An 18,513-nucleotide genomic window follows, 5' to 3' on the forward strand; every position below is an offset into this window, starting at 1 on the left:
ACACACACACACACACACACACGGGCACACGGGCACACGTACACTAGTGTTATGTAACTGGTGAAACCTGAAAAAGTTAGTGGTCCATATGGACTGTATCAATGTCAGTCTCCTGTTTTTGATATTGTATTGTAATTATACAAGATATTTGGCAGGATTGGATGAAGGGTGGTTGGAATTTCCATGCATACTTTTTTCTTGTGCGTCTATAAACACTTCATTTAAGCACAAGAGTAACTTTTCTGAATGATTTTGCTTTTTATGCAAGAAATAATTTATTTGCTTTGTATATAAAGATGAATTTTTATTTAGTCATATCTTTGTAGTTTTGTGCCTAAAACAGTAAATACATAGTAGTGTATAAATAAAACTTAGTAGAGCTTACAACATAAAGATTATTAATTCTCATATACAGGGATATAAAAAAAATGCATATGCTCCAGGGTTTGGTTTGGGGTTTTTTGGGTGTAGAAACATTGATACATTGTGGGAAATAACCCTAAAGAGACCTCCAGTGTTCTTTATCTCCTAGTGTTTACTTCTTTGTATAATCCTTTCACCTTCAGAGTAATCTCAGTCTATGGCTTTATTTTCTATTCAACAGCACGTGGAATATCATTTCAATGATAATGTTGCTAGCAAGTAAGCTAGGCAGAGTCTTTTCACTTAATTAACTGTATAGATAAACAGCCACGGAATATATCATGTTGGGGAAGCCATGTAGCAGGAACTGTGGGTAGCTTGTACATGGTCAGCAGGGCTTCTAGCCTTAGTGATCAAACCACAATAAACTGAATTCTCCCAACATCTTGAGAGAGCTTGGAAGTAAGTAGCCCCCAGACCTACTTCTGATGGGGCCTCAGTCTTGTCAGGCATTTGGTTGATGGTCTGATGAAACCCTGAAGCAGATTACTCACACAGGCTGGACTTCTAACCTAAACTGGGAGATACTAAAGATGTCACTGCTATGTTTTCAGTTAATATAACCTATACATCAGTCCTCTGTAGAGTCCCTAGCTGGAGCGAAGGCCACAATCTATACAGATCTACTAGGACCGGTCTCATAAGTGTGATATAGAAGAAAAGCATAGAAGAGCAGCTCAACACTTTTTTTGTGGCCATGTCCTGACCTAACATCTTTTCTTTTTTTCATAGACATGACTGAGACCAGAGTTAAACTGTAATGGAGGAATAGGACTGTTTGTTTAGAATTTTGTGGTAATTGGTTCTCAATGACGATATGACTAGTGGTAAGACATTTATACTTGTAAAATGTCTTATACATTCATTTAAATATAGTTATGTAAGCTTGAGTGACTTTGTGTTCAATTAAGAAAATAGCATTCAATCTCATATGTAAGCAAAATACCACAACTTAAGCAGAATGACTGTTTAAAGTTGATATATTTCCACTTTTAACAGATTTCCGAACTCTTAGTTGTTCTAAATTGTTTATTTATGACAGAATACTCTTGTGGTGGTGAAAATAAATGAAGTTATTTTCATTCAAATGATTCAAAAGAGCCTCTTTGGGAGCTCTAGTACTGGAATATAGAACTCAGCTAATGATGATTGCTACACCCATATACCAGTGCGTTGCTCAGCTCTCATCAGGGAAGTTTCTTCTTGTAGCAGATGGTAAATTAACACAGAGACCCACAATTGGATAACATGTAGAGACAGAGACGTTGGAGCACTGAGTCCTAAATTGGACGTCTTTGTCTCACCTTATTCCTTAAGGCCCAGGGGTCTGTGCAGAGATGTTGGAAAGACAGTAGGAGTTGGAGGTTGTGGATAACTTAAAAAGAAATAATAAAACCAGCATTTTCCAGACACAACAAGGCAGCTGCACATAGGAACTCATAGAGACTATGACAGCATAAACAAGATCTGCATGTATCAGACAAAAATCTCAGTACAGAAAAGGGGAAGTGAGTACAAAGTCCTATCCCTAGACAAGCACCTAGCAATTGATTTGACAGGTTCCAAGAGAGGGAAAATGAATTTCCTCCAGTGGAGTGACATTGGGTATACAACCTCATGTCACCAGATGAGAAAGACCTGAAGAAATAAGAAGGCCCATCAAGTTGTGGATAATTGAGTAGAAGTTCTGCCCTTCAAAGAAAGCCATGAGGGTTGTAGGCAGACAGTGTCTCCTTATAACCACCCTTCTGTAATAACCAGAGAAAGTTCATTAGCACAGACTCTGCCTGTCCTCCCTGAACTAACTACTGCTCTTGTGTTAATAAAGCAAAAGTTTAGTTGTACCTGGAAGAATTCAAAGCAAAGTACAATGAACAATCCCTTAATCTGCAGCAAAGACAAAATGATGAAAATTTTAAGGAAGAGTAGAGTTTCAGATGCAGCTCAGGAGTGGAGGACTTGCCTCACATGCATGAGACCATGGGTTTGAATCCCAGTAATACAAAAAAGGAATTAGAAATTTTAAAAATTATGCCAGGTGGTGGCAGCACATACCTTTAATCCCAGGATTTGGGAGGCAGAGGCAGGTGGATCTCTGTGAGTTAGAGGTCAGCCTGCTCTACAGAGCGAGGTCCAGGACAGCCAGGGGTATTATACCGAGAAACCCTGCCTAGAAAAATACAAAACAACAACAACAGAAACAAAAATGAAAAAGTAAAAGAAAAGAAAAAAATGTAAGGAATAGCTTAAGTATGTTGCCATCCCATATTGCTGTGAACAGGGAAGTATGTTTTTGAAGGCATAGTTTACTACAACTCTTTTCAAGACTTCCAAATCCTCACAAATAAAATAAGAATATGCATTCACCACTTACCAGTATAAAACTTTACGTTTAGATTTCCCTCACTCTCATTGAGTGACAATGAGAAAGAATTTTGGGCCTGGGCATAAATAAGCTCAAGGGTAGAGAACTGCCTATCACACACAAGACCCTGCTTTCAGCCCCTATCACTGAAATAAAACAAAAGAAAATTCCTGCCAAGAATTCTATTTTGATTAATGTAAATATATGATGGAAGTTGTTATATAGATGCAGGGAGCAACAACACAGAGAAACCTTACTCTTCAAACAGTTTTCTGTGCTATAAAATGGTCCTGTGACATACTACCCATACTATATTTAACTAGGTTTGAGTTCACAAGGTTAGACTTTGAAAGGTCTAACATTGGGACTTTCCTGTATAATTGGCCAGGAATCAGAAAATACTTTGAGTATAGGTCCTACTAGGTAAATGGTGGTGATACTTCATGTGAATCAGATTTTATCAGTTCTTGAATCTGTGTTTCCCCTAGCTATGGGTAAAGGAATACAATAGAGGAGGATATTTTTCAAATCAATCAGCCTTTCAGGTCTTTGAAATTTTTCTTTTTGTTTTAATACAAACACCAGAGAGCATTATATTTGAAATGTCAATGTTCTACATTTAAAGAGACGCAAACACTCATGTTCACTAACTGCTCTAATGCAGCTTTCTCAAACCTAGCATTCCTCTCCACTTACCTTAGATATTTGTACTGACATAGATGTTCTGATGTTTGAGGTTCTCCTTTTCCAAATAACCTCACCATCTCCCAGCAGACTTTACATAGTTGGCAGGCACAAATTCTTTTACAGACTTCAATTAGGTTTCTATTTGTAGTCTTTGTTTCCTTTCCCAGTGATTCTTGTTTTTTTTTTTTTTTACTTGTGAAAAGTAAAGAGTATCTGCTTCAATGGCCTAATTCATAAAATCCCAAAGTAGTGCAATCTCTGATTTACTATAGAGCCACTGATCTTGTGCTGTTCATATATAACTTACACCCCCAAGTTTAGGACAAAGCACTGATATCCCCCAGAGCCACAATGCCCTGCTATAGCCTCACATACAGCTGCACTTGTGCTCCAATTCCAGCCTCAAAAGTGTAACCTTCCCAAACAAAGAAGCACACATTGCTTTTCTACCCTCACCGTTTCATGTCTTATCTTCATCGGTTTTAGCATTAAATGTTATTATACTTGCTTTTAACAGATTAAAAAATCTTGAGGCTTATAAACTAGGTGACTTTCTCAAGGATACACACCTACTACTGTAAGTGATGGGTCTGAGTTTCAAATTCACACTTATCTGAGTCCAAAATCTACATTCCTTTTTACTGTACTAAATTTGTTTTGCCTGAATATGTGCTTGGATATATCAAAATATTCAGGTGTCTCCTGCAACAGTTTTGGCTTTTAAGAGCCGGTTGATAAGAACTGGATTCTTGGGCACTTGAAAATACACTTTTTTCTCATTGTTTTCCCTGGATGTGATTTTTTTTTCCTCACTCAATTTGACTTTACAAACATTCTTCAAATATCTCCTCTGGGTAAGTTGTGGCATTGTGGGTACTATTCCTGTCAGACATAACTCAGCTATATCCTGTCGTGTGATTTATCAAGAGAATTGCATGCTGACTTTGCCTTCTCAACCTGCTCAGTTTTGACATACTTTGTGTCCTGGGATAAGGGGCTATGCATGAAGTCTTAAATTTGGTAGGAAGGCATTTTTTTCTGTTATATTTTGGCTTCCCTTGATAAACCGAATGACAAATTTCTATAACCTTATGCACAGTTCCTTTTAAAGAGATGGCAGCTTGGGGAAGTGGTATAATTTGTTTATATTGTATGTTATTTCTAGCATCAAGCTCCATACAAATGTTGCTATACAAATGGCAAACGAGCTTGCACTAATCTCTTATAGCCTCACGAACCATCCACTCTCTCACCTGCAACCAATCTTCAGTTTTCGTAAGAGAGGCACTGGTACTGGCTGTAGCATGGAATGTATAGAAATTCATGTAGGCTTTGGACTCAGGCAGGCTTGAGCTCAAACTCCTCACTCTTTGGAACAGTGTATGGTCTTGCAGAAGTGAATCCACCATTCTGCCAGTTTCCATGCCTTGTCTGTAATATAAGAGGGCTAACACTACCTAACTTTCTGTGTTGCTATCTTAGCATTAATGAATATAGAATACCTAGCAGGATATTTCAGAAAAGACGTACATGTCAAATGCTCATCTGCTTAGAATATTACTCTTATTTACATGAAGAGATAAAGGAGACAATAAGGGTATAGCTGAGTCTCTGCCTCTCCATGCTTCAGGTTTCTTTTCTGTGCACATTGTCATTAGTGAGTTTGTTTTAAACTGGACTCTTCCTTGCCCCCTCTCTTTCTTAAGTCCTGTTCCTCATTAAAGCCCCCCCCCTTGCCAGGTCAAAATTGCTGTTTATTTTGTGTGTGCACAAGATTCAAGACTAATTGTTCTTCAGATTGCAACTGATAACAATTCTTTTGCCATTTTTAGTGGCTGCTGCTTTGTCCCTAGCCCTTGGGAACAGAGAGCTGCATACATTGATTAGTGTATAGTTTAAGAGCCAACCAAATGGTGTAGACACTGTTCCAGGGCCTATAGGAATCCTATGCATCATTGGTGGGGGAATGAACATCTCATGTCTTCTACAAGTCTGTGAGTGTTTGCTGCCACCCCTAGCTAAGCGTCCCATATATTAGAAATGTGGTATTCTTGTTTCTGTACTTTGCTTCTTCCTCCCTTTCCAGCTCTATCAGTGATCCTAGTTCTACTGGTTACCCCCTCCCCTCTCCTCTTTCCTCCCTTAGTAGTTTATTTGTACTTTTCCAGTCACCATTTTTGGATAGGCTAGCATGAGTTGAATAGCACAAGATTCAGACGGTAGTCAGTCTTGCTTTAAGCCCTGAGCAGTGGGCATTTGATTACCGTAGTCAGTGGCCACTTTAAGAACAGCCTTAATCTCTTAAATACAGCCTGCATAGAGAGGAGTGGTGGTAATTTTACAAGGTGTTTGCCCTCAGGGAGAAGTTTTTTTTTACAAAGTTGCAGATCTGGGCAGTGTTTCATAAACTGTGAAAAGGGTAGCAGTGGACCTTAGTGTCAAGCATCAGAGCCAGCTGTGAGAAGTGGCTGCCTGGAGGAGAGGTGGCGGTAAGACAAGCACCCCAATATTTTTCAATAAGAGCCTTATAGGATTTTTGTGCATCTGTTTCATGACCAAATTCTTTTTTAAAATGTTACGAGGAGTCATTCAAACCACAGAAGACTTTCCCTTTGGGTCCAGCTTGGCATTCTCTTCATTAACCTCATACTTCTGACCAGCAATGAGGGCAGATAGTATAGAATGGCAAGAAAGTAAAAAAAAAATCAGCTTTTAATCTAGGAATTACTCATTAAAATAGTATCAAACACAAAGCACACAAAAATCTGAAGATTAAGAAAGGCTTGTACCATTTTATTGAGTGACCCTGTGCATATCACTTCTATGATATGCACATCCAAAAACAAAAACCAATAGCATTTCTTGACTGCTTATCCCTTAAAGTTGACTTCAGAATCAAATAAAGGACTTGAAGATTAGCCTACAAAAATGGTATCTAAATTAAATAACGATTACTAAACTACTTTAGCTTTTAATATTAAAAGCAAAGGCAGCACAAGACCAACAAGCTTTGATTTATACCAACAATTGTTCTATCAGCTGACTTAAAGTATGGTATCATTTCCATTTAGATTTTTTTTTTTTTTGGCCTGAGGAAGCAACTGGTCATTCATGAGGAATCTTAGCTTTCCCATTTATTAATCCTTTAGAAAAATTACTCAGTCTTTCCAAGACTCAGTCTTTCCATCTGTAAAATAGGATTATCATGACATCTACCTTTTAGAATTGATTTCAGGGTCAAAAGAGATAAATTATTAGCAAGAGCTTTTTCCATAGTAAGGGCTCAGAAAAAAATGAGCAGTTCTTAGTATTGATCTTTTGTTGTAGTTGTTACTCCAAGACGTTTGAGACTGGCAGCTTCTTTTTCTAGAAATTTCTCACTCTTGCTACCTAGTCAGTAATTTATCTGGAACCAAGGCCCATGACATTTTTTTCTTTGACACATTAATAATCATCGCTCTCCCCCGCCATTTCCTTTCCGGGGTTAGTGATCTGCGGAAGTGCTAAACTGTAAGGCAATTTTGTTCATTCAGGGACAGTCTTCTTAAAGACAGCAAGACTATCCACAGCTTCAGGAACTGTCCGCACCTGTGGCACAGACCACGCCCATTGGGGGTGGGGACAGGGGCGGAGGTTACCTGGAGGAACTAAGTCTGAGGAAGGGGCTCCCGGAGCTCTCTTGCTTGCAGCGCCGGGACAGGAGAACATCCGGAGGCATCCTTGGGACCAGGAACCTGCTGGTGTTCATCTGTCTATATTGTAAGTTATTTCTCCCTGAATAAATAGCTATTGGGCCTATTTGTTTCTCCTGATCCTTATTAACCGTCATCAGGAGTATACTTTCATCTATGTATATTCATGTACCATACCCCAAGATAATCCCACCTTTCAGCTGCTCTTAAACTTGTCTTGGTTCTCCCCCTCATAATTCAGTTTCTCTCCCACTCTTCCTCCTCCTCCTCTTCTACCATCTCCTCTCATTTTAACCACTTTCGCACAAACACTAGTGAATTCACCAGTTTCGTCTTTCCTAGACTACCCGTGCCATGAGAAGCAAGTAGACTGAAACTGGTTTAACACCTGATTCTGTCTGCCCTCTTCATAATTATTCTCAGGGCCATACCTTAAGGCAAAGAAGATCTTGGAATTCAAATATCCCCTCTTTATTATCTAGCTACTTTATCAAGGACTGCTCGTCAGCTGAGTATCTGATGGGACCAGTTTAGAAATAAGTCACTCTTCCCAAATCAGAAGGAAACATTACTTTCCAAGAACATGTAGTCATTCTGAGAAACATGTAAAAATGCAGTTGGATACATCAGAGCCCAGACAACAATAGCTGCCCTGCTATTCAAGTGAATTGTGACCAAACAAACCACATATTGGCAAGGGTGCTTTTTGGTTTTAGGTTGAGAGCACATCTAAATACCGTTTAGATATTTATCATACTTATTAGATAGAGGCAAAAGTCTCTAGATTTCGGGGTTCCTGATTGATCCTAGCATGTTGTTACAAGGTGAAACTAGAGAATATGTGTAACATTTGGGATTATGGCATTTGGGTTACCTGATCAAAGGATTGCTTCTTTTTTCTTCCTTGTTTGTAAAATCATTTGTAGAACATGATCTGTTTCAAGAAATTTAACTGCGCTGTTTGTAAGCATCGCTGGCCCACTCTTTTTCTTTCAAATAGGAAAAGGAGGCCTCTAGGAGGGCCTGACACTCAAATCACACCATGATGCCTTTTATAGATGTTTGATGAGGGGCAGGCAGGCAGAGCCAAACAGATCACGGTTTAAATCCCAGCTCTGACACCCACTCTGACTTAGAATTAGTTACCTAATTTCTTTAAGTCTTAGCTGTCCACCCCCTTCATCGGATGTTTTCTACTTTCACCTTAAGTGGAATAATTCAAGTAAAGCAAGGGGGAAAATAGGTACTTGTCGGGTAGAATCAACTCTCTTTCTGTGGATAGGAATGGTCGAACTGAAACTTAAAGAAATGGTCATTTTTCCCTGCTACTAATGAAGCCATCATGTGACTCTTAATGGGATCCACTGATCTTAGAAGATGAGATTGAGAGATAAAGAGGCCACATAGCTTGCGGGTGGCAGCCTACAGTATGAAGTTTGAACAGAGAGTCCCGAGAGAAGGCAGATGTTAGAAACTTCATCTTTAAAGGCTAATAATCAGGTGGAAGGGTGATGGAAAAAGCAGTTAGAAGTAGATATTACTTTGTAATCCCTTGTAAGTTTGTGGTATCAGAGAAGTAAATTGGTACTCTGACCTCTCTGATCCTGGAAAACTTGAAGATCAAAATTCAAAATATTCTAATATTTTTTCCTCAAAGACTTTGTTCCCTTTTCAGCAAGCAAGCATTGTTATGGCACCAGGGGCTCCTACTACACTTTTACTCACATTATTGCTTTCCCATCCTTCCTAATTATAAACTTCGCTTCTTCACAGCTTGAAAATGATCTTACTCCTCCCAGTGGTGGTCTTTACTTCTGTGCATTTGTAGAGCAAAGCCAACTTTCTGGAAGAAGCTACCTTTCCACACAAATTTCCAGTTCTCTAACCCCCTTCTCCCTCTCAGTAATAATCTTGAAGTCAGCCCATTTTTCTGCTGTTATTTTTTTTCCTCTCATTTGTTTCATGGTTCCCTTTGAATCCCAGAGCTCTTCCCTTGTTCCAGGAGGTACTTTACTGTGGAGGAAATGCAATAGCTGTGGTTATATGAAACCCGCATTCACCCCAGAGAAGTTTTTAAAAAGCCCCAGTTCCATTGAAACAGGATGTCCTAAAGCTCAGTCCACGTTCTCCCATCCACTTACTCTTTGATTTGGATACCAACAGTCCTCCCCTTCGATCCTGATTTTTTTCATCTCCAACAGGCTAGGATTAGCTCTGAAAGTAGAACGGCAGTTTTATGGTGAGAATACAGACTTAGAACTCTGTAGACCAACACTCGCATCCCAGTCCTGTGAACAAGCTCATAGTAGTAAGATGGCTTAGTCAAGAGTGCAAGCCGCTTTGCAGAAGACAATCATTACCATGGCTCTGCAGGGCTGGGGATCTGCTGAGTTCTGCATTCTTTCCAGTTGTTGTTAGGCCCAAGGCAGTTACCAAGAGCCAAGTTATCACTTTCTGGACTTTGGCAACCAGGGCCCAGATTGTTTACCTCCTCCCCACCCTTTAAGCAATTAGTAGTTCTTACCATTCTTAGAAAACAATGGGAATCTAAAAAAGGAAAGAGAGATATGCTGGAGATTGGAGAAAACACAGAATAACAGGCTAAGCTTTCACTGTTTCTGTCACTGGATTTCCTGCTCCCGATTTTTTAGTTATCCCCAAACTTCTAAGTGTTACAGCTTCAATATCCTAGTGGATTCATTTTATGAAACAAATTCTTGATATTCGTATTATTGATGGCTCATGTCAGGGAATGACACTTATATACAGAGGATTATTGAAATGTTGTTTAATGGAATAAGATCTGAAACAACTACCTATCAATAGTAAACCATATAAATAAGCAAAATTCTATTTATATAATGAGATGTTATGCAGTTGTAAAAACAAATGAGGATGCAACACATATGGAGCTTATAAGCGCTCCCTGATATATTAAATGTAGAAATCCAAGAAACATTGTACCCCGAAGACTATGGGTTGCACTGAGAATAAAAATAGATGTATATCATGCATTTGCACATGTTTGTAAACTATCTTTTGAATGATGTGCAAAGGACTAGTTAAAGTTTTTATCTGCTTAGGAAAACTAAATAATAGAACATCATCCTAGGCTTTTCTATTTTTTATTGGCAAAGAACAGAAATCTGGATAGTTCCCAACATTTCTTCCTTAGCATAAAATGCAATAGAAATAGTTCACTAGTCTCTGCAGCCCCGAGTAGTAGAAAGTTCTGCCTTGTCAGTACTAGGATGACCCCCCACAATTTGTCTGTGGCTGTCCTGAATTTAGGACTACAACTCATGAAAAAATCAGGCAGTACTTCTCCCTACTTTTCATCCTTCTGCGATAGCACCGAGCCAGCCATGGACTAAAGATCTCAAAATTAGTACAAATACAGCCTCAGCCTCATAATTCACAAGGGACAAGGGACCCTGAGTGGCAGATATATGCTTTGCAGGGTATCCTCATCTAACTGACAAGGAAATTGAAGCTCAGAGAGGTTAAGTGATTTGCCCAAGGTCACACAGCTAGTAAGTGCTGGAGCCAGTCTGTCTGACTCCTGCCAAGTCAACAAGACCCTGGGGAATGTAAAGCTTTCACAGAAACAGTGACTCTGGCCTTTCTTAAAGCCTAAAGCACCCAGAGTTGCATTTTAACTAAATCAAACACTGTTGCTCTGAATCAACTTTGGCAGGTCCCTTGCCCCCACCCCCAAAGCAAAGAGAATAGATGTTCTGGGTTCGGAGACCGAAGGAGACAAAAAGCTTCAGAAGCTGCCCTCATAGTAAGGTCCAGTTCTTACATGGGGGAAGATCATCCCTGGAATCAACCCAGACTCCTTCACAAGAGTGGTGCGAGCAAATAGGACAGAAGCGTAGCTAGCTGCTCACAGGTACTGGTGCACTGTCATGATTTTTGCCTACTGTTTCATTGGGTGGGAGTGCAGTTCAATTTGTCTATGTAATAGGGGCTCATTTTACAAGAAAAGGGACAAATAATTCCCCCACAACTTCACAAGCCATAGAAAAAAGGGACATAGCAGAGAGCTGAAGCTTTGGGGACTTGGAAGGAAGATAAGAAAAGGTCATGGCCACAGCTGTGCTTGCACTTTCTCAATTAAGCAACAGGCAGAAGTTAATTGCCTGTAGGTAATCAGGATCCCATCGAGTTATTTTAGATGTTTTCTAAATGTGGAGAAAAACCAAGGCTCTCCGTTCGTATTGACAATTAATTTATATGTGCCAAGTCTTTCAGAGTATGACGAAGCTGGGTATGGAGCTTTCTAGAAGTAATGGATTTAAGCATTGGTTTATCAGAGAGGATCCAAAATGAAATGAAGCTATGTTTTCCAATACGCTAGCCTTTTCTGCAGAGCTGTACAGGTTCGACAGACACTTTGTATGAACACTGTACATAGGCCCCACTTTTATCTCTGCTTCTGAATCCAGCACTCTTGGCATTTGAATGAAAATTAGTACATCTGTGGTGTTTGAATTGTGGGGCTCTAGATGTATTATCAGCCAAAATAATTGCCACTACAGTGCAGTCTTCCTGAGTTAGCTCGGGTTTAATGGTACAACTGGCAGGAAAGCATAGGAGGCCTGTCTGCAGTGTGCTCAGGTTAAGAAGCATCAGATGGTGGGCAGTGTGGCTTTTCAGTATGTAGAAGGACCTCGTTAGCCCTAAATTCTGCCTACTTGGTGCAGCACAGATATTCACATCAGGAATGTGACAGATTGGACAAGGAAGATTATGCCCCATTTTATGAAATCAATGATGTCTCCGTAAATATGGTCATCAAGAAGATTTTGCTACTTAGTGTCCCTCCCATTCCTGGGTGCCTTTTATAAGTACCTTAAAAATGTGTTCTGACAAACATTTCAGCCCCAGGATGCTGCAGTCTCCAAAGTTTTACAAAGAAGAGCATTATTGAAGAGGAAAACTGTCAAATTACTTGATGATGTCTTAAGAAGAAAAATATCTAGGTAAACCATTTCAAGAAACTGTGGAAAAATTATTTCCAATAAAAAAAAAAGTAACAAAGAACTAAGTTCATGGATGTTTTACCATCAGGCAGAATTAACTAAAAGATGCCACGTTAATATGAATTCTAATTAGTCTTTTAGTCACCCCTGAGTTGTTACTTCAACAAAAAAGCAGAACTTCCTTCATGCTCACCATGAAACATTATGTCTCTCGAATGATAAGGATGGCTAGTTGGCCCTTGTGGGGAGGCTCATTAGCTCAGTTCTACTAATGACTGTTCAGAGCTTTTCACAGAACACAATCTCATTTTCAGCTATCTGTGGCCATGTCTTTTAGGACAAAGTTTCGTGGGGGTTGGGTGGGGTTCCAATTCACTCTGTTGTATACGTACTAATTAACCAGGCATTCCCACTTTTCTTGTCAGAGGGAGAAAAAGCAGAGTCCACTATCATTTTGTAATTACAGGTTGAGAAAAGTAGAGGAGAATGTCCAAGCCTTTAGATTCACTATCTGGAAATTACAATCAACACAGTGCATGGCAGCCCAGAGGGGGCAGTGAGATGTGTGGTCTGCAAAAGTCCAGTGGCTGGAAAATTTTCCTGGGATATAGGCAGAGCTTGCCCCTTAGTGCATCTATCTGAAGGCTAGCCTTGCCTCTCTGTTTGCGTCTTTCAATTGCCTCTGTTTAGTGGTCCCAAGCAGGCAAAGTCATTTTCAATGCATGTATCTCATTAACTTGTAGAAATCCCCTGAAATTTGCTTCTACTTGTTCAAGCTACCATCCTGAGGCTGCATTAAAAAAAAAATCAACAGTTTCTTTTAAAACGATGGTTGGGTTATTAGTTTAAGTTTTTCTAAGAGGGAGTAGGGTTTGCAAAGAAAAGGACTGTGGCCACTTTTAGTTCTTAGATACCCAGGTTTGGTTACTCATGTTTGTTCAACAGTTGATGATATAGATCCTGTATTTAGACATTATCTCTACTGTGCATAAATTACATCAACATTATCTACCTCCAACTTGGTAATGTGTGTCTTCCATGAATAGATTTCATATATATGAGTGCTAAACTTACTGTAACCTCCTCTGAAGTGATAGCAGCTGTAATTCAGAAACTGCAATCTCTTTGCCTGGCAGCTAGTCAAAGCTTGCAAACTGTTTTCCTTGCCTTAAAAAGGCCCCCCCCCCTTTAACTTCTACCATTGAAAAACTGCAAAACTTCATATAATAAACCAGGGCTTGCAATTATGAATAAAACTTCTATAAACATTTGTGCAGATTTTTACAATGATTTAAGTTGTCAGTGTACTTGGTATATTCCAAGGATTAAAATTGCTGGATCATATGTTGATTTTACAAGAAACTGACAAACTGTTTTCCAAATTGTCTATAACATTTAAGATTACAAACAACAATGGATGAAAGTTCTTATTACTGCACATCCTTAGTACTATTTGATGTTATTGATATTTCAGATTTTAGCCATTCCAGTCCATATGTAGTATATGTATATGTAAATTTTAAAGTTACTTTCTTTATGCTTGCAAAATAAGATTATACTGTGCATCGTACCAGAATCCATTTGATTTATAAATTATAGTAATATATACATACATATATATGTACATATATATGTGATATATAACTTATAGTGACATCCAGAAACTTTACTCCTACATAGACTTGCTAGCTCGAATGCCTCCTTTATAGTGGAGTTTGGCTGGGGTCTCCCAAGTTGGGTTACATATTGATTGTCAAGCTGGAGAGATGGCCCAGAGTTAAGAGTACTTTATGCTCTTCTGGAGGAGCCAAATCCAGTTCCCAGGCTAGGATAGATCCTGGAATAGCAATTGTATTCAAGATGGTGTGTGGAGGGAAAGGATGTGGTCTAGAGACAGATAAAATAGGAATTAGAGAAAAATAATTATTTTTATTTCTTACTTATAGTAATATCATAAAATAGCTGGCAAGTGCCTGAACTAAAATATGAATCCTCTTGGGATATTATATGCCCAGGTTACAATATTAAAAATAAAGTCTTGGTTTAATAGCCCATTTTTTTTTTTTAAAAAAGGGAAGGTACTTTTCAGAAAAAAAAAAGTAGATATTCAGATAACCTGGTAATCTGTTACAGGTCTTTAAACTAAAAATAGGGAAAGGGAAAATATCCAATAGATTGACAATACCACATGTGAATTCCCTCCTGTGGTACAGGGCTCAAGTCTAATTACAAAGTGATTGGTTAACTCTATAACCTTAATGCTACTATTGTACTAGTGGACAAATCTTGCCATGCAAGTCAGTATTATAGTATGCAGAATCTAGTACTGATTAGACTATTGATGTCTTTTTCTGGAAATATGGCTTTTAAACATTATCAATTAATTAAAACATTTAAGATATACTAGTTAGGCTAAATAAAAATACTTCTTTAGCCACATAATAATAAATTCTGATTTAGATGGTAGAGACTTCACAGTGAAGGCAAAAAAAAAAAAAAAAAAAAAGGAGCCTTGATTTGGTGAATTTAATTGTCTGACAATAAGTATAGGTTTGGTTCAAGATTAGTGTGAGTGAATACTTACGCAGTCTTTATGTTGGTTTGTTTTCTATAACATAACCAAGAATGTCTTCAGTGGTGAAAATGATAAGTAGTTTCTGTATCCGGTAGGATCAGTCGGTTGTGCAATAACTGGAAAATCATTGGCCAGACAATGTGCTAAATAAAGAAAGTAATCAGAAGGTCATTGTCTTTTGGAGTCCTTTTTATGCTTGCTCCGTCACTAGTTCGTGAATCCCCTGAAGGCCTTGATAAGGAATTTATATTTGGTTCTAAAAATATTAGGAAGCTATTGGAGGCTGTGAGCAGTGAAGAGACATATTGCAACTTAATATTCCAAGAAGTATCTTCTAAAAGCGCTGATTGGAAGGTTATATCTAGGACTACAACCTTGTCAGTTTAGGAAAATCTGCCTTTACTGAACTTAGCCGTCTCCACTGCTCCTTGTACTTCCTCAGGATTGTCAGTTTTACATTTATACATGCATGCTTTTCTCTCTACCCTCATCACAAATGGAGATGTTCTCCATTGCTTTTGAGCAATATATCCTAAAATACTTGAAGGATATGCTATCACAAGCATTTTATAGTAAGAAAACCAATGCCTTTTCTGGTGGAACTAATTTCCTTGTGTTCTTGCCTGGCCTATAGGCTATTATTCATCAGCTATGTAGCAGAGATAGAGTTTTTCAGATAAGTAATTTTCCCATCTGAGTGAACAAATAAACGCTCTCACAAATTTATCTAACCTATGTATTGTTATGTTTGTGTCTTTCAGAAAATACTGAAGGAAGGACCCCTGCTAAAGAACTGTAACTCCTTCAGGAAATGGAAGCTTAGATACTGCCTGATTCAAGGACAGAAGCTCCACTTTGCACACCATCCTTCGGTAATTATAGAACCCTTTCATCTGCATTAGTGGGTGGGTGCCAAGAAATGTGTGGATGCAGAGCAGGCCATCAATAAAACGGAAATTGAAACGATGTATTCTTCCCTTAAGTAATCCCTTTGGGTCAAATGAGTGATAGTATTTTTCCTTTGCTTTTTCCTGTGTCTTTTCATCTCTTCATTTTTGTGGATTTCCCAGTTAGTTTCTATATCTAGAGCTGCCTACAAAATTAATAGTACAAATGAAAATGCAGAGCCCTTTATTCAAAAGCCAGGAAAAGTGCCATTAATGGTACTAACACAAACTGTTTCACATTTATATTAAAATATAAAGCATTGGCTTATGGTGTTTAATTTGGTATTTAATGTTATTCTTAAAAAATTAAATAATTATTGTGAAGTTTGCCATTTAATTTTCATTTGTACCATTCCAGTTTTAAATATAAATGTAAGATAGCTTTGGTTTTGATTAATTTTGGGGGCTTGCTGCTGGGGTGAGCTACAGATATGAAGGGACTGGGAAGTGATGTGAGCAAGATTGGTGTGCATGATGTGAAATTCCCAAAGAATCTATAAAGAATCATATTTTTAAAATTAAAACTGTCACTGAAAGGAGATAATGATAGTACTGACTCCACAGATGGCTTTGGGGAAGATATTGACTGATGGGGGATGTCATTCTGTACGTTGTTAACATATGTTTTTCTCATTGGTTGATGAATAAAACACTGATTGGCCAGTAGCCAGGCAGGAGGTATAGGTGGTGCTACCAGACAAGGAGAATTCTGGGAAGGAAAGAGGCAGAGAGAAGCTGCCCAAGAGACACCATGTAGCTACTGGGAACATATGATTTGGGGCATTCAAATGATAACATAAGGCCATGTAGAAATACATAGATTAATAGTTATGAGTTAATAATTAAGAGAAAGCTAGCTAGTAAGAAGCCCAATCCATAGGCCAAACAGTATATAATTAATATATGTCTTCGTGTATTTACTTGGAGCTAACCAGCTGTGGGACCAGGTGGAACAGAAACTCGGTCTACAATTGACAGCCTAAGAGTAGTCATTTTTATGACCAATTTATGAGCAGTGTTTTGTGGTTTTCTTGTATACACATTTCAGCTCTGTGGTCAATTCTTCAGTGTTTACTTCTTGTATGTGGGGAGTGTGCATATTCCAGTGAGTGTGGGTGCACAAGTGTATGCAGGCACACATGTGAGCAAGAGCAAATGCATCTGTACTTATATAACTGAAAAAGCAAGCTATCAACCAAGACATGTCTGAGCTATGAACAAAGGATATTTTTGTATATTTATGCATCCATTTCTTTTAGTAAAGTTATGCAATTTTCATTGTAAAAAATAAATATAAATATAAGAGCATATAACTTACATAAAGAACAGCCATCATTATATAATTAGTGTGTTAGTAGCTCATACATGCATGTATATTTTGTTTTCAGCAGTATACAAAACTAGCTCTTTTTCACTTTTTTATATTTTCACATTCTGCCAACAGTCGCTGAGTAAATGGAAAAGGCACAGTAGCTTGCCCTAGCTTTCCTTCAGTGTCACCCTTTTCAGCATTAATGGTTGTATAATACAAGGGCAGAATAGGAATAAGAATGAATAGAATAGGGCTCCCTGGTTGCTTGTTTCTTAAAAAACACTGCCTTTTCTTCGTGTTTGTAGCAAATCCTAACTCCAACACAGTGTGTGGACTGTCAGTATCCATGCCTGCTCAGTCATAGACATAACATATTTTGTACTTGCATTACCACCATGATGGGATTCACTGAAATTCTAAGTTTAGGTATATGATAAATACAATTAGAATGACAAAATTTGGGTGGGCATGTAGGCGATACATGTTTCCTGTGTCCATGTGCACAACCCATAGTCTTATTGGGCTTTATTTACAAAATGCAACACCAAAGATCAAATGATCAGGAATTTAAAGATGGCAATAATAAAGCATTAAACCAAGTCTTAGGTCATTCTGAACATGGAGTCTTATGTGACAACACAGGTTACATAGTGATCAAATAGCCTTGTCTACATTGACAGTGCTGATTTCCTGCTGCTAGCTACCACATCAAATACACCAGGAGATACTAGCACCATACTGAATATGACGAGGAAGATAGTCAAAGGCTGCCACCCAATAAATTAGGACTTAATAATAATTTATACTACAAGTTTCCCAGGTAGTCTATGTTTTATAATCTTATCTAGCACAACATTTAGATTTGGACTAGTCTGCTGGCCAGCCCAAGGCTTACTACAATTCTTCAGAAAAGATTTAGGAAAGTTGTGTTTCTATTTAGTTTGTTTTATATTTGCCACATGATGTATATACAAAAGTCATGTAACTATATAAATCCTAGCCCTCAAGACAAATAAATGGTTGAGTCATAAGTGCCAAAAATGTTTGTCAGTATGTGTGTACCTTTTAATGTCTATTTGTCTAATTAATCAGATGGCTTCTTATCATTCTCCTTCTATATCTTTCCAGTTTGCACACTTTGAAACAATTGATCTTTCTCAAGTCGCTTTGGCTGAAAGTAGCTGCAGAAATCTTTGCCACGGTTTCTGTGTAAGTAAGATGGAGAAGAAGTGAATGGGCGTGTGTGGGGCTAACTAAGAAGTAGGGTTGTTCTACCTAGTTGCTCCATTTGGGTTAACAAGTCTTCTTTGATTGCAAAGTGCTATTATTCATACAAATTTCCATTAGCCTAATGATAGAGAGGACAATGAGTACTAATCATGTTCCCTATTAACGGGCTGCTATAAAGTCAAGCTGACTTCAAGGGACAAGGGGCCTTTGACTATTATAGTGTTCAGTGGATCTTCTTGGTAAAGGTGTTTAGAAGTATCATTGGAAAGGCTTTCAAGAGACTGAGAGTCACAG

General features: G+C 38.3%; 1 protein-coding gene across 1 annotated transcript in view; it reads left to right on the top strand.

Annotated features, from left to right (window-relative positions):
• Dgkk (diacylglycerol kinase kappa) overlaps positions 1–18,513 on the top strand; it is a 113,055-nt gene that overhangs the window by 26,877 nt on the left and 67,665 nt on the right. Inside the window, exons 2-3 of the mRNA XM_051178515.1 lie at positions 15,492–15,602; positions 18,118–18,198. Coding sequence (XP_051034472.1) covers positions 15,492–15,602; positions 18,118–18,198 — 192 coding nt within the window. The remainder of the gene's footprint in view (positions 1–15,491; positions 15,603–18,117; positions 18,199–18,513) is intronic.

This window comes from Phodopus roborovskii, unplaced genomic scaffold (assembly GCF_943737965.1).
Source record: "Phodopus roborovskii unplaced genomic scaffold, PHOROB, whole genome shotgun sequence".
NCBI classification, from domain to species: Eukaryota; Metazoa; Chordata; class Mammalia; order Rodentia; family Cricetidae; genus Phodopus; species Phodopus roborovskii.